The 15,427-nt window shown below is 36.6% G+C and overlaps 1 protein-coding gene across 4 annotated transcripts in view; it reads right to left on the bottom strand.

Annotated features, from left to right (window-relative positions):
• The window catches only part of LOC150095436 (latrophilin Cirl-like), a 343,806-nt gene that overhangs the window by 170,856 nt on the left and 157,523 nt on the right, over window positions 1–15,427 (bottom strand). For all 4 annotated transcript variants that reach the window (XM_090409783.1, XM_090409782.1, XM_090409784.1 and 1 more), the window contains one exon: window positions 9,487–9,678. In XM_090409783.1, the coding sequence (XP_090265909.1) occupies window positions 9,487–9,678 (192 nt within the window). The remainder of the gene's footprint in view (window positions 1–9,486; window positions 9,679–15,427) is intronic.

Below are 15,427 nucleotides of genomic sequence, written 5' to 3'. Positions count from 1 at the left end.
TCTTGCTGAATTTTTCCAAAATACCAAAAAAAGATTGGAATCAGTATCCTTCAAAGAATCTACCAAATCATCAGCATATGTTAATACCTTATTTTCCTTTAGTTGAAGGAACTGTTATTCCTCACACAGCACGTGTATTGTCGACTTCATGCAAGAAAGGTTCAAGAACCAATGTAAAGATTAATGGACTAAGAGTAATGGACCTTGCCTGATTCCTTTGAATTTTGACCAGGTCTGATAGGAACCCATTAACTAGCAGGTTGGTAGTTAAATTGGCATAGGCTCCTTTAATAATGGGCAGCAGCTTTTTACCCACACCAATTTGCTGAAGGATATGGAACAGAAAGGGATGCCATACATTTATCAAATGCTTGAGTAGAGTCTACTGATAGCAGTGATATTGGCTGCTTTTTTGTATTAACTAAGCAGAGTAGATCATAGCAGAAACAGATTAAATTCTACTGCTTGACATGGAACTCCATACACCTGTGTGCTTTTAATTATGTATCTCATTCCTACTTTGAGCCTATTATTGATGATGTGGAAAAATATCTTGTAGTCGGTAGATAGAGAAATAGGTCTCCAGCTGCTGATTAAGATATGATCTCTATTAAGTTTTGGAAAGAGAAAGATGTGGCTTGATACAAATTCACTTTGTGCTGATGAGCGAAAAGAATTAAACAGTATAACTAGAATGGGAAGAATAAAATCCCAAGCCTCACGGTAAAGTTCTATTCCTAGACTATCAGGTCTTGGGAATTTTCTTGTCTGGCATTATTTATATGCTGTGGTAACTTCAGATGTTGTAATGTGTTTGTCAAGCCCATCTTGGATATGGAACAGTAAAGGCATTAATGTTCTAAGAGTTATAATTTCCCACAGTACTATTGTCTTCGAACAGGAATCAAGGAAGAGTGGGTAGCATGAGTATAGAGAATGAGAGAACAAGTGTGCAAGACAAACAGGGAAGCAGGGAGGCTCAGGTTGGACAGGGGAACACAGTGTGAGAAAAGTTGATGCTCCAAGGGGAAGTGAATGCATGTGTAGACAAAAAGGGAAGAGGATGGCCTGGGATCGAGAGAAAACAGTTGGATTTGAAGAAGGTTCTAAGATAAATAAGGAGAAAAAGAAATGACTCGAGTTAGTATGGAGAAGTCACATCTAATAAGTGGTATCAGTAAAACTTGTTATAGATCCAGAAATGAGCTGTTATGTTGTATACGAATGCTAGAAGTGTAAGAAACAAGGCAAATGAAGTGATTGCACTGATTGAGTCTGTTCACCCCAAAATTGTTGAAATAAGTCAGACATGGTTAGATGAGGATGACATCCTGACAGGACCAGAGATGGAAGGATACAGTATGTTTTTTGAAGATAGAAAGGATAAAGGGGTTATATGATAGAGACCTACAAGTCAGTAAGTGGTTGTTATAGGATCAATGTTGGAAAGGTTTTACAGAAAATGGTGAGAGATCAAGGGAGAATCAGAAGTCATCCCTAGAAGCTATATAAGAAGGGTGTGAGCAGGGGGAGGTGAGAAGAAGATATTTTTGTATGCAGATTTGTGAATGATTGGAATGCCTTGCTTGAGAGTCTGGTGTCAGAGAATTTGAGTGTGTTTAAGGTGTGGTATGATGAGCTGTGTGTATATGACAAAAGGACCTCCTAAATGAGTCTTGGGATGATAATAATAATAATAATAAGGGGGGGGGTGCTATTGATGATAGAGAAAGAGTTATGTCCATACAAGTAGAGGGAAATAGTGGTAATGGTTTTGAGCCAGTGTGGTGTGAGACAGAAGTGAATAGAATGAAATACATAGCTGGATGTTGCCATAGACGTGATAATGTGGATGGTAGTGACCATGAAATGTATAATCAAATTATGTCTGATTTTAATTATGGCAATATAGACATGGGATGATATGATAGCAACTGGAAGTAAAGAAAATGAGTTTCTAAAGTTTTTGAAGGACAACTACCTCAGGCAGTATGTAACAGAGGTCACAAGAGGATTGATTGTCTTGGATCTCATCTGAAATGAGGTGTCAAATCACCCTCCAGTTGGTGAGAGTGACCATGAAGTGATTACCTGTATGCTTTGACTTGATAATATATGGTGGGACTTGATAATATATCCATGTATTTTGAAGGAATGTGCCAGGGAGTTGTCAAGAACTATCTAGCAGAAGCAATATCTAAATGTATTCCAAGGGTCAGAAAGTAGGTGTGAAATGGATGAATGAAGAGATGACATGTGTGATACAGAAGAAAAAGGCATTGTGGAGGCAACATAAGAGGAGTAATAATAATGAATTCCATGAGAATTACCAAGACCAGGCAAGCCAGCAAAAAAAAAAGAAAGAAAAAAAGATTATGGAAGGATGACAATGATTGTAGAAAATGGCATAAGAACAACTGCTGCAGAGGATATAGTTGAAATATTTAATAAGCAGTTGATTCTTGTGAATGTGATATCATAGAGAGTTTGAAAGCAGTTGATGATGAGAAGGAAAGACTGATTGTAAGTGAGCAAGAGGTATATGGGGAATTGAGCAAACCTGATGTTAACAAGGCTGTGGAATTTGATAAATATTATTATTAAACAAGACCTCATGGAGTCAAAGACTCATCTAGGAGGTCCTTTTATCTCACAAACATCTCATCATACCGCGTCTTAAACACACTCAAACTCCTTGCAGACACCACACTCTCAGGCAAGGCATTCCAATCATTCACAACTCTGCACGAAAAAAACCTGCCTCTCACTCCCCTACTCACACCCTCTTTATACAGTTTCCAGGGATGACCTCTGGTTCTCCCCTGATCTCCCACTATTCTCTGTAGAACTTCTCCACCATTGATCCTATAACAACCCCTTACCATCTTGTAGGTCTCTATCATATCTCCCCTCTTCCTTCTCTCCACTAGACTCTGCAAATTACATCTTTCCAATCTTTCCTCATACTCGACATTCCAGAGGTCAGAAACTACCTTAGTCAGTCGCCTTTGGACCCTTTCCAACATCTCTTCATCCTTCTGAAAACCAGGTGACCAAATCTGGGCACAATAGTCCATGTGTGGCCTAATCAAAGCTTTATACAATGGAACAAGAATCTCCCTACTTTTACACGTCAGTGTCATCCGCATCATTCTCAGAAGTCTTTGTGTTGTCTTCACAATTTTGGCGATGTGTCCCCTAAATTTTAGATCCTTATCCACTATCACCCCCAGATCTCTTATTTCCTCTACTTCCAACAATATATTCTCACCAAGCATAAATTCTGCATCCCATCTTTGTTTTCCAAATTTTAAAACCTTACATTTTGCAACATTGAACTCACATCCCCATTTGCTTATCCAATCACTCAATTTATTCAAGTCTTCTTGCAAAGCCACAACATCTTCACTACTCTTTATGGTTCGTCCCAACTTTGCATCATCTGCAAACAACTGAATATCTCCATCCAAATCTTCGCCAATATCATTAATATACAAGTTAAATAGTAATGGCCCTAAAACAGATCCCCGAGGCACTCCACTAGTGACTTTCCTTTTCTTGGATATTGCACCCCCATACACAACTTGTTGATACCTATCAGATAGTCAGTCTCCAATCCAATGTACTAATCTAATATCCAACCCCATCTGCTCTAGTTTAACTGTCAACTTATCATGAGGTACTCTATCAAAAGCTTTTGCGAAATCCAAGTATATTACTGTGTATCCTTCTCCTCTATCCAGGGAAGCAGTCACTTTATTGTAATAAGTAAGTAGATTACTGAAGCATGACCTCCCTTTAGCAAATCCATGCTGTCCATCAACAATACCATTGTTGTCAACCAAACTCTGGATCCTAGTTTTCACAAGTTTCTCCAACAACTTAACCACAACACCTGACACACAGATAGGCCTATAGTTTGATGCTTGAGTTCGATCACCTCCTTTATGAAGTGGCACAATCTTGCCCTCCTTCCACTCTTTAGGGACTTGACCAAGTGCAAGACTCGTATTAAAAAAATATGTCAAGGCAGGTGTCAACTCTCTGGCACATTTTTTCAGAATACGCGGTGATATATTATCAAGTCCCACAGCCTTATTTACATCTAGTTTACTCAACTCCCCAAACACCTCTTGCTCACTTACAGTCAGTCTCTCCTCCCCATCATCAACTGCTCTTAATCTCTCCATGAAGTCACATTCACAAGATTGAAAGATCTTTATGAACTGCTCATTAAGTATCTCCACCACACATTCTGCAACAGCTGTCTTTATACCATTTCCTCCAATCAGTGTCATCCTTCCATAATCATTCTTTCTTTTGCTGGCTACATATCGAAAGAACTCCCTAGGATTCTTTTTAGCTTCATTAGCTAACTGCTGTTCATACCTCTCTTTAGCTACTCTCACCAACCAAGTCACCCTCCTTGCCTGGTCTTTGTAGACCTCATGAAATTGGTTACTTCCACTTCTCTCATGCTGCCTCCACAATGCCCTTTTTCTCTGTATTGCATGCTTAATCTCTTTATTCATCCATCTCACACCTACCTTATTTAACCTTCTCACCCATGGTATACGTTTAAACATTGCATCTACTAAATATTTTTTGAAAATCCCACAAGCTGCATTGATCTCTTTTCCAGCTAACTCCTCATTCCATGCTACACCTGCAAGCTGTCACCTGAGCTTTTCATAATCACCCCCCTTGTAGTTCAACATATACCCTTTTTTCACAGGGGTCCTTGCACTGCTGGCAACCACCCAAGTAATCACCTCATGGTCACTTTCACCAATTGGTGGATGATTTGATACCTCATTGATAATTACATCCTCCGATGAGATGACCAAATCCAAGACCCTTAATCCTCTTGTGCCCTCTGTTACATACTGTCTGAGGTAGTTATCTCTCAAAAACTCAAGAAACTCATTTTCTTTACTTCCAGTTGCTATCTCTTCATTCCACTCTATATTGCCATAATTAAAATCACCCATAATGATCACCCTTTTCTTATTTGCTTGGCTTATTTGACTATACATTTCACTATCACCACCATCCACATTACCAGGTCTATAACAACATCCCACCAAGTATTTGATTCTATTCACCTCTATCTCACACCATACTGCCTCAAAACCACTGGCCCCATTTCCCTCTTGCATCTCTACCTTGTATGGACATAACTCTTTCTCTATCATCAATAGCACTCCCCCTCCCTTTTTACCCCTTCTATCCTCACAAAACACATCATACCTTTCCATCTCTATTCCTGTCAGGATGTCATCCTCATCTAACCATGTCTCACTTATTCCGACAATCTCTGGGTGCACAGACGCAATTAGTGCAACCATTTCATCCGCCTTGTTTCTTATACTTCTAGCATTGGTATACAAACACAACAACTCATTTCTGGATCTACAGCTAGTTCCACTGATACCACTCACTCGATGTGATCTCTCCATGCTGGACTGGGGCCATTTCCCTTTCTGCTTCTTCATTTTAGAACCTTTGCAATTCCATCTGTTTCCTTTTGATCCCTGATCATCCCATTACTTTCCTGCCTACACATGCTCTCACCTCCTCTTGGAGCATCCACCTTTCTCACGCTGTGTATCCCTGTCCACCCTGAGCCTCCCCGTTTCCCTGCTCCTCTTGCACACCCATTCTCTTATTTTCTATACTCATACCACTCACTTCCCCATTCAATTCCACTCCTTCAATCTCTCCTGTCTTACTCTCCTGCTCTTCCACATCACTCCCCTCTCGATCTGATTCATTCTCTCTATTCACTTCTCCACTTTCCAGCAGCAGTCTCTCCAAGCGACTCACACCATAACCACTCAAATGCAGTCCATCGCTCCCATACAGCTCACTTCATTCCTCAAACTCATTCCACACATTAACAAACTGTACTCCCATCTCCTCACACATTTCAGCCAGAATATCATTCAAAATCCTTGCTCTCTGCCTCATTTCACCACAATCATACCTAGGCAACACACTGACTACTCTTCCTGTCACACTATTCTCCTTTATCTTTCCAAGCAGTCTCCTGACATTCATTTTGACATGCTCTTTGTTCTCTCTCAAATCATTTGTACCAATCAATACAATTAACTCTTTTGCTCGTTCCTGCCTCATATTCAATGCCTCAATCACTCTACTCATTTTACCACCTGGAAAACATACCTTGTGCATTTTATCCTCTAGCACACCTTTAATAATGGAGTCGCCATACAACGCCACTCGCTCATCTTTTGTTAACTCTTTCATGCCATCATGATTTATTTTAATAGTTTTGACCTGAATTCTCTTAATTTCATTCCACATCCATTTCATTTCTTGCTTCATCCAATCCAATTCACCTTCCGAACCTCGCGACACATTCTCTCTATCATTAAATCTTTCTAACTTCCTAACTCTCGACCCCCTCTTCTCACTTTCCTTCTCATTCATCCTTCTTTGTTTCCGTACTTTCGGTCCAACATACGTCCAACTTTCACTATCATTCTTCTCACTTTCACTCTCACATATCTTTCTTTGTTTCCGTACTTTCGGACTAACATGCGTCCAACTTTCGCTATCATTCTTCTCACTTTTACTGTCATTCATCTTTCTTTGGTTCAGTACTTTCGTTCCAACATGCGTCCAACTTTCGCCATCATTCATTCTTTTTTCGCTATCATTCATTCTTTCGATTTTTTTTACTTGCGATTTCTGCATCACGCCATTTCTACTTTCATTCGTTCTCTCGATTTCGTTTCTTTCCGCCTCACTTTCGTCCCTTTTAACATCCGTTACAGTTGTCAAATCGCTCTTTTTCTTTTTTCCTGATTTTTGAACATTTTTCGCCTGTCCTTCTCACCATCCTTCTCTTTCAAACGTGCACTCGTGACACAATCGGTACTAGCACTTTCTGTCATCAACTTCATATTCGCATTCTTCAATTCCTCGTTCAGCTCACATTTTGCACACATCCTTCTTCCATCCGCACTAAACATCCACAAATCATTTATGTAATCGAAGGAATACATATAACAGACCTCACACTTAACGAACCGACTGAAATCCAAATTAAAATCATGGAATGACAATGCCGCCGCCATTTTTTTTTTTCTGCAGGTTACTAGCAGATCCATGTATCCATGTATTTTGAAGGAATGTGCCAGGGAGTTGGCATCTGCCTTGACATATTTGTTTAATATGAGTCTTGCATTGGGTCAAGTTCCATAGGAGTGAAAGGAAGGCAAGATTGTGCCACTTCATAAGGGAGGTGACAGAACTCAAGCATCAAATTATAGTCCTATCTGTATATTCAGTAATTGTGGTTAAAGTGTTGGAGAGGCTGGTGAGAACCATGATCCAGAATTAAGTGGTTGATAACAGTAGTATTATCTTTCATTGGAGGTCATGTTTTAGTAATCTACTTATTATTACAATAATGTGACGGCTTCATTGGGCAAAGAAAATGGATATACAGTAGTATACTTAGATTTTGCAAAGGCTTTTGATAGATTACTACATGACAAGTTGATAGTCAAACTAGAGTGGATTAGGTTGGATATTAGACTAGTGCATTGGATTGGAGATTGGGTATCAGCAAGTATCAGCAAGTTACACAACTTACAAATGGGGGAGCAATATTCCAGAAGAGGGCCATTTTAGGGCCATTGCTGTTTAACCTGGATTTCTGCTCAGGACATGGACTGGTTATTACTAATACAATATTCCAACATAAAAATGGACACAAATTCACATGGAAAGAAGAGGCAAGGAATAAGAAAAGTCTCATTGACTATGTTATTATTGATAGTGATGTTTTCTCACTGGTAGGACACTAGAGTGTACAGAGGATTTGAAATTGGAAGTGATCACCATTTAGTCTTGAGCAGGATAAAATTGAATTTCAAAAGAAGAACATGTAAGAAAGTTTTAAAGCAAATAAAAGTTGAGCAGCTGACAGATGTGAACTGTAGACTAAAATACACAAACCTTATTCAAGAAAAAAATGAAAGAGTTTGAGAACAGGAACGAAACCTTGGAGATTCAAATGCAAGCCCTGAAGAAAATATTGATTGATTCAGCCAGAGAGGCATGTGGTAAGGTTGTCAGCAAGGATAGAAAAATCAGAATTCCATGGTGGATACAGGAAGTAAAAAAAGGCAGTGCGGGAAAAAAAGAAAGAATATCAAAGTTCCTAGCAAAGAAGTTAACTTTTGCTCTTAGAGAATACAGAGACAAAAAACTATATCCTTGATGTATGGAGTAATTACTTCGAATTATTGCTAAATGAAACAAGCAATGACAGCACAGTGGAAAAAACACTCAACAGGCATGCAATCAGGAATACATATCCATACTTGAAGTAGAAATAGTAGAAAATGTTTACAACATTTCTGTAAAGTCAAAACACTAAACTTGCTGTATACAAAACAGTGTTCAAACCAATTAATTTTAACATATTGGTTTGAGAGTTGGATTAATAGTTGATTAAAGACCACAGATATGAAAGTTTTGAGAAATATTATGGGGGTGAACATAACATTTCTAGTATCACATTAGAAATGAAGCTGTTAAGAAGGAACTTCACAATGTTAGCATTCAGTAATATGTCAGTAGAGCTAATATCAGGTGGTATGACCATTTAAAACAAAATGGAAAAGGAAAAGTTAGTAAAACAAATGTTTGATGTCAGAATATCAAGAAAAAGACCCAGGATAATACCAGCATCTAGGTGGAGTGATATAGTCATAAGTGCCTTAGAAGACTGAAATATAAGCTCTGACTACTGAAAGTTGTGTCACTTGCCATTATAAATTAAAGATACCAAGAAAATATATTCTTTGTTTAATTCTTTATCCAATGTAAGCAAACAAAGTTTGTTTATTTCTTCAAGTTTGAACAAGTTTCTTCCCAACTGAGCGACTTGTAAATAGAGGTTAATGACTTCACATCAGTTGCCTTATCCCATAATGAAAAGCATACATCCAAAAGGATGTGTGCTTTTCATTATCATTAGGAACCAGAAGCGCAAATTTTATTTACTTACATTTGGATAAAGGATTAAACCAAGAATATAATTTCTTGGTTTCTTTAATTTAAGATCTAACAACATTGGAGTACTGACAAGCAAATACTAATTTTGAGTAAAATTGTTCATAGAAGACTAGTAACAATGTAAACTTATTATGTTTTGCTATCATAGTATCCTGTACATTCCTTGAAGACACATATCTAGAATTTAATGATTTAGCTAGGCACTGCAATTCATGCATTCTGTTATGGTAACCTCAAGAAGAAGAAGAATATTTATATCCCCCTTTCTTATTTTGGCCCTTTATATAAGGCAGAACAATGCTAAGATCTAATAAATTGTTAACAGTATAATGCTACTTCACATTTCTGTAAAGTTAAATTAGTTATCCATACTTAGATTAGTTATCAGAAAAAAAACGTTTTTCAGTTGAAATGGAAATTATCACTGCTTACCTGTAAGAGTTCTCTCAGCACATGATACCTGTGCCACATATCTAAAAAATTTTCCATACTATTTACAGCTCTTGATAATGTTTGCTGTATAAGATCTGCGATATCTTTTAAGTCATTACTAAATAATGGTTTTGTCATTGTCATTAAGGCCAATTCCGTTGCAATACTAATAATAGAATCACCTTCTTCCATCTGAAATAAAGATGGCATATAGAATGTATATATATATATATATATATATATATATATATATAAAAATGTACATTTCAGGTAAAACATAATATAATGTAACATAGTGTGATATTTATGAATAAATAACAATGATTAATTGATCATTTTAATGATTAATTACCGGTGATTAATTTTAAAATACGGCATTAATGTTTCACCAGTATATCTGTGGTATCCTTAGAGTAAAGAAAGAAGTACATTCAGGGCTTCCGCATGTATGTGTGCAGGTTGATCACAGGTGGCATTTTGATTGATTATATGTATAATAAAATTTACTTTTATGTATACAATGTCCATATGACATTGTATATATATGATATATATACAATGTCCTGGTAAGATATATGCAAGTATACTTGAGAAACAGTTGAGAAGGATTATGGAAGAGAAGCTTCATGAAGAACATGAAGCTCTATTCAGGCCAAATAGAGGCTGTCAGGATCAGATTTTCACTTTACAACAGATAGTTGACAAATCATGAGAATATAACAAAGATCTGTATCTAAGTTTTGTAGATCTAGAAAAGGCATATGACAAGGTGCCAAGAGAGAAGCTATTCAAAACATTACAGTTATATGGTGTCAATACTTAGTCTTTATTTGGATTGTAAGTCAGTAGTTAGAATTGAAGTAAGTACAGGAAGGTGATTTAATGTTAAATCTGGTGTCAAACAAGGATGTACATTATCCCCTCTCTTATTCATTATCTATATGGATCACATTATGAAGTAAAGTGGTATTAAACATGATATCAAAATTGGATGTGTTAATCTCAGCTCTTTGCTTTATACTGATGATGTTATACTTCTAAATAAATCTGCTACAAGTCTGCAGGATTCCCTGACTAAACTGAATAACTGTTGTAATAGATATGGTATGAAGGTCAGCATTAAAAAGACAAAGACCAAGAAAATAGACAGAAACTGAAAATATCAACTGCATTGTGAATGGAGAACTTATAAAACAAGTAAAACATTTCAGCTACTTAGGCATGATTTTTAGTGAAGATGGGTAAATTAAATATGGAAATAGACAACAGAATCAACAAAGCAGGTATGGTAGGAAGTCAATTGAATAAATTCATATGGGATAAGAGAAAAATTAGCCAAAACACTAAATTAGCAGTATACAAGACATTGTTCAAACCAATTTTAACTTATGGATCTGAGAACTGGGTTAGAAATAAAACACTTCACCAAAGACTAGAGACTGCAGATATGACAGTCCTGAGAAAGATTAGGGACATGAACAGATGGCATCAATGGCAATATCATATTAAAAATGAGGATATTAGGAAAGAACTTGATATTGTCAGCATCCAGGAATGTGTTGATATCATGGTGTAACATGAAAAATAAATAACATAAATAAAAACCCCTGCATAAAAGGAATAATTTAATTAATAAAATATTCTTGCATCCAGTATAAATTGAGTGAAATGTAAAGGTCTATTGTTTAGTTAAGATAACAAACGAAAAGAATGTATTAAGATGTATTATGACTAAACAAGGAATTTGTATTAAATAAGTAGCTAACTAAGAATTAATATAGTAATGCGATTAAGAATGAAAGAGTTAAGTACATAAGTATAAAAGAATGAGTCATGAAATACACTATGTAAGAGGCTAAAGATTAAGCATTAAGTAGAATTCTGAGAAAAGGTTTAAAAGGGGGTTAAGATAGAGGCTAACAAGAGAAATAACGGAATATTGCTTAGGGCCTATACCCGGATAGAAACTTCGTTACGAGTTGCCGATCAAAATGACGTATGGCGGCAAAATGCTACCCAATTGGTAGACAGACGGAAAACAAGTAGGAGGCAGGAAAAAGAATTAAGAAAGGGCGCCGTTAGGGGAGCAGCTATAAAAGGGTTGGTAACCGCCCCCCCCTCGAGGCCGTTCGAAGAGTAGGCTCTTTTGGGTTGAGGAGAAGACGTTTAGATAGTCAAGGAGGCTTGAGGCCTTTTTGCCTTTTTGCCAGAGGAGAAGAAACGTTTCGATAGTCGCGGTGGTTTTAGTTTGGTTTTCTAGTGGATTTCACGGTGTTCCTGAGCGAAGAGATATGGCTTATATCCTCATGCCACAACAAGGAATCGAAGGTGAGCGGGAAAGCTATTCCCGTATTCCTATGTAAAAAGCGAAATATGCCATGGAGTCATAGGAAACTGTGAAGATGTCGATGTCCTCGTTTCGGATAGTACAGCCGACCGCGCAGATGTTTATATAGCCCTGAATTGCAAGAAGTTATGCAAGCAAGTTCGTTCAGTAGAAGGTAAAGGCCCGTAAGTGAAGCTAAAGAAAGGTATTGTGAAGTTTGTCTTATGCTAACTAGAAGTTGTTTGTGATAGGTACTATTATCTTAATACAGAACTGTTAAAGTGATTAGGGAGAAATTATAATAGGACTTTAGAATTTGATAGAGAGTGTTAAAAGTAAGCTAGCTAGTGTTGATAATTTGTGAATAATTAATTGTCCTAAGAATCTTGAGTGCCTACTATATTGTAAAAGGAGAGTTAATGACATAGTTGTGTGTTAATGAAGTAAATGGTTTTGTTAATGTTGAGTTGGATTAGTGTGAATTGAGTAATCAAGTAGCCTGAGGAATTTGAATGCCTAGTGTGATGTGTAAAGAATCGGAATTGTCATAAGTATGTGCTAGAGTAGTTAATGATTTTGTTAGTGTACTTGAAGCTGAATAATCTAATAGTGTGTGGTAATCTGATTTGTCCATGTTATGTGAATTCATGTTTTGTATGAAATTTTGTGGCGGCATGATCGTAGTAACTTTTGTCGAATCATAGCCCAACTACTTGTATTAAGCTAATTTTAGTGTGTAAGTAATTCAGTTGAGTATTTTGATATGTACCATGTTTAGAGAAATAATAAACCTTTTGTTTAATGATAAAAAAGTTGTCTGATATCGCTAATCCAATGCACCGCTTAGAAACATTCGAGCCTAATCACGCGGGGAATTGATGTTAAGAAACGGGAAGTTTAAGGAATTAATGTTGAGTAACAAGAAATAGTGTCACGACTTCAATAGTTACACTTTCAGATATTTGAGTTCTTTTTCTCTGTTTATGTATAAAATATCCTAAACTAAATATCCCAAAGGGCACAGTTAAAATACAAATACTAGGGATACTACGGGGAACAATAACTCAGATATTAGTAGAAATTTTGGTGATGTCTTGAAAGTAGAAGTTAGAAGAATATAGACGAAGGCAATTTGTAAGACAAACAAAATCGTAAGATAGAATAGGGACGTAACAGTGGACTTCATCGCACGAGGATTTGCAGATCGGTTAATAAACATTAGTTTTGTCATGTAATCACCTGATGCATTACTACAAAACAGTAGAGTAATTCTATCTTTGGAAACTTTGAATCCAGGAGCTGATCTTTCATTTTTCGAAATATAGGTGCATTTTGGCATTTTTTTCCAATATAATCCAGATTCATCTGCATTGAACACCTGGTCTGCACTGTAACTACCTTCCCTAATGATTTTTAAAAGTTCTGCTGGGTATTTCCGGGCAGCTTCAATGCCTGCTGATGCTGATTCTCCCTGGATTTTAAGATTATACAAAGAAAACCGCTTTTTAAAGTTTTTGAACCAACCCTTACTGGAACAAAATACATGCTGAGAGATTTCTTTTGAAGAATCTTGATCGAGTTCTTTTAAATGTTTATAAACTTTGAGAGTTTTTTGCTTAATAAGGTGTCCATCCAAAGGAATTTTCTTTTGAGTGCAATCTTCTATCCAAATCATTAGAGATTTCTCCATTTTTCTATTAGAATATTGCGAACACGAGCAACACGCTTTGCACTTACCGTTGACCCAGCAATAACACTTTCTCAGATTTTATGTTAATTTTGTTTGATTGTTCGAATTGTTGATTCATTTAAATTCAGAGTCCTTGCAACAACTCCTGGTTTTTCTCCAATTTTCAACTGATCCAAGATATTTTTTCTTCGAGAGAATTGAATTTCCTCTTCAATGTTTGTTTTTCCCCTTTTGTTGCAGTTTTAGTGGCTATTACAATAAAAATAAACTTTTACATAAAAAAAAAAGTATTACATATGTATGTAACTCACGAGAAAATAAACTGCTCAGCTTGAGAATAACACACTTATGATTTTAAATGTGCTTTCCTGGCAGAAAATGAAGACAATTTTCAACAATAAACACTTTATACAGTAAACCCTAGATGGTGAACCTATGGCACTCGTGCCAGAGGTGGCATGTCTGAGAATTTTGCTGGCATGTCAATGATTTACAGGTGATATCCTTTTATACGCTTATAAATTATTCAAGTTTTTTTTTAATTGTTACAATACGTACAAGCTGAATTTTGTTTTACACAAGACAACAGCTATAAAGACATGCATATGATTGGTGTGGTATTAAGGAAAGATCATGTGCCCCAAAGAGAAAAGCAACCAACAAGTGTTGAGCTGAAATGCTAATTCTCTTCAACCGAATTCCATAACAGCTGAAACTGTCATAACAACATTCACTAAACACATTCACAACAGGGTGTAATTTATCGTTCTGATGGAACTTCTCATTACTGACTGGCTCAACTTACACAAACGTTTCAACCCTTGGTTGAATTTTATGGCTTCTTGGCAGGCGAACTACACATTCATTATATTACATGTTTCAATTCTTGGTAGTCTTTTATTTTAAGTTAGTCTTTGTGATCTGTCATAATGACATCAAGAATTTCAAATGCAATAAAACAAACACTTATTTCATAATTGAAAAATTGGACAATAGTTTTTAGTTACATATTGTTTTTCGGTGCAACATATAGTTTTGCTTAAGTCTATACAGCATAGTTTCTGTGAGAGGGGACATGTGATTTATTAGTTAGCACCGTTTTTATTCCATCTGTCTCTAATTGCTCTGTTTGTTGAGAATGACACAGACTGCAAAAGCCTCTGTACAGTACCATATTCAGTGATATGATAAAACTAAAGTCGATACTTATAACTACTTGCGCGATATGGGCAGACACAAATTTAACGAAGATAAAATTTGATTTTTAAGTCCCACGGTGAAAAATATGAAAAAAAAAATAAATAAAGGGTTACTAAAAATTGTAGACCGCATTATATCGAAACCGCATTGAACAAGGGATACAATTTGTAGACTGCGTTATATCGAATCCGCATTGTATAAGTAGCGCGTTATACGAGGGTTACCTGTATTGTTAACTGTTTTTATGGAATATCCATTAATAGCAAATAAATCAGAAAGGGCTTGGAGTTCTGTCTTAAGCTAATCTTCATTTTGTAAAAAATAGAAAATACTCGATTCTTGAGGATGTTGATGATGAAGGAATGAAGCAGCAAGATAGCATCCAGCCTACTTACACTAGATAGCATCTAGTGTAAGTAGGCTTAAATATACCTCTAAAGTGACACCAATGTCAGGTTTCCGTACGATGAGAACATCTAGGAAAGGGAATTAGCCATTATTTTCTGTTCTAATCTGAAAGTGATAGTAGGTTTTGATGGCCTGGTTGGCTGAGTGGTTAGTGTATCCGCTGTACAGCCAAAAGGTTGCAAGTTCGAATCCTGCCATGGTCATGGATGTTTGTGATTGTTTATGAAAACACCAGTGGTGATGCTGGGTGGTAGATGGCATTTGTGTAGATGATAGTAGAGTAACTGCCCTCCCTTGATGAGTCTTTGAACTCCTTG

Source organism: Typopeltis vanoorti, chromosome 20, assembly GCF_054136105.1.
Source record: "Typopeltis vanoorti isolate ZY-2024b chromosome 20, IOZ_Tvanoo_1.0, whole genome shotgun sequence".
Classification (NCBI taxonomy): Eukaryota; Metazoa; Arthropoda; class Arachnida; order Uropygi; family Thelyphonidae; genus Typopeltis; species Typopeltis vanoorti.
This window is presented reverse-complemented; position numbering and strand designations above follow the sequence as displayed.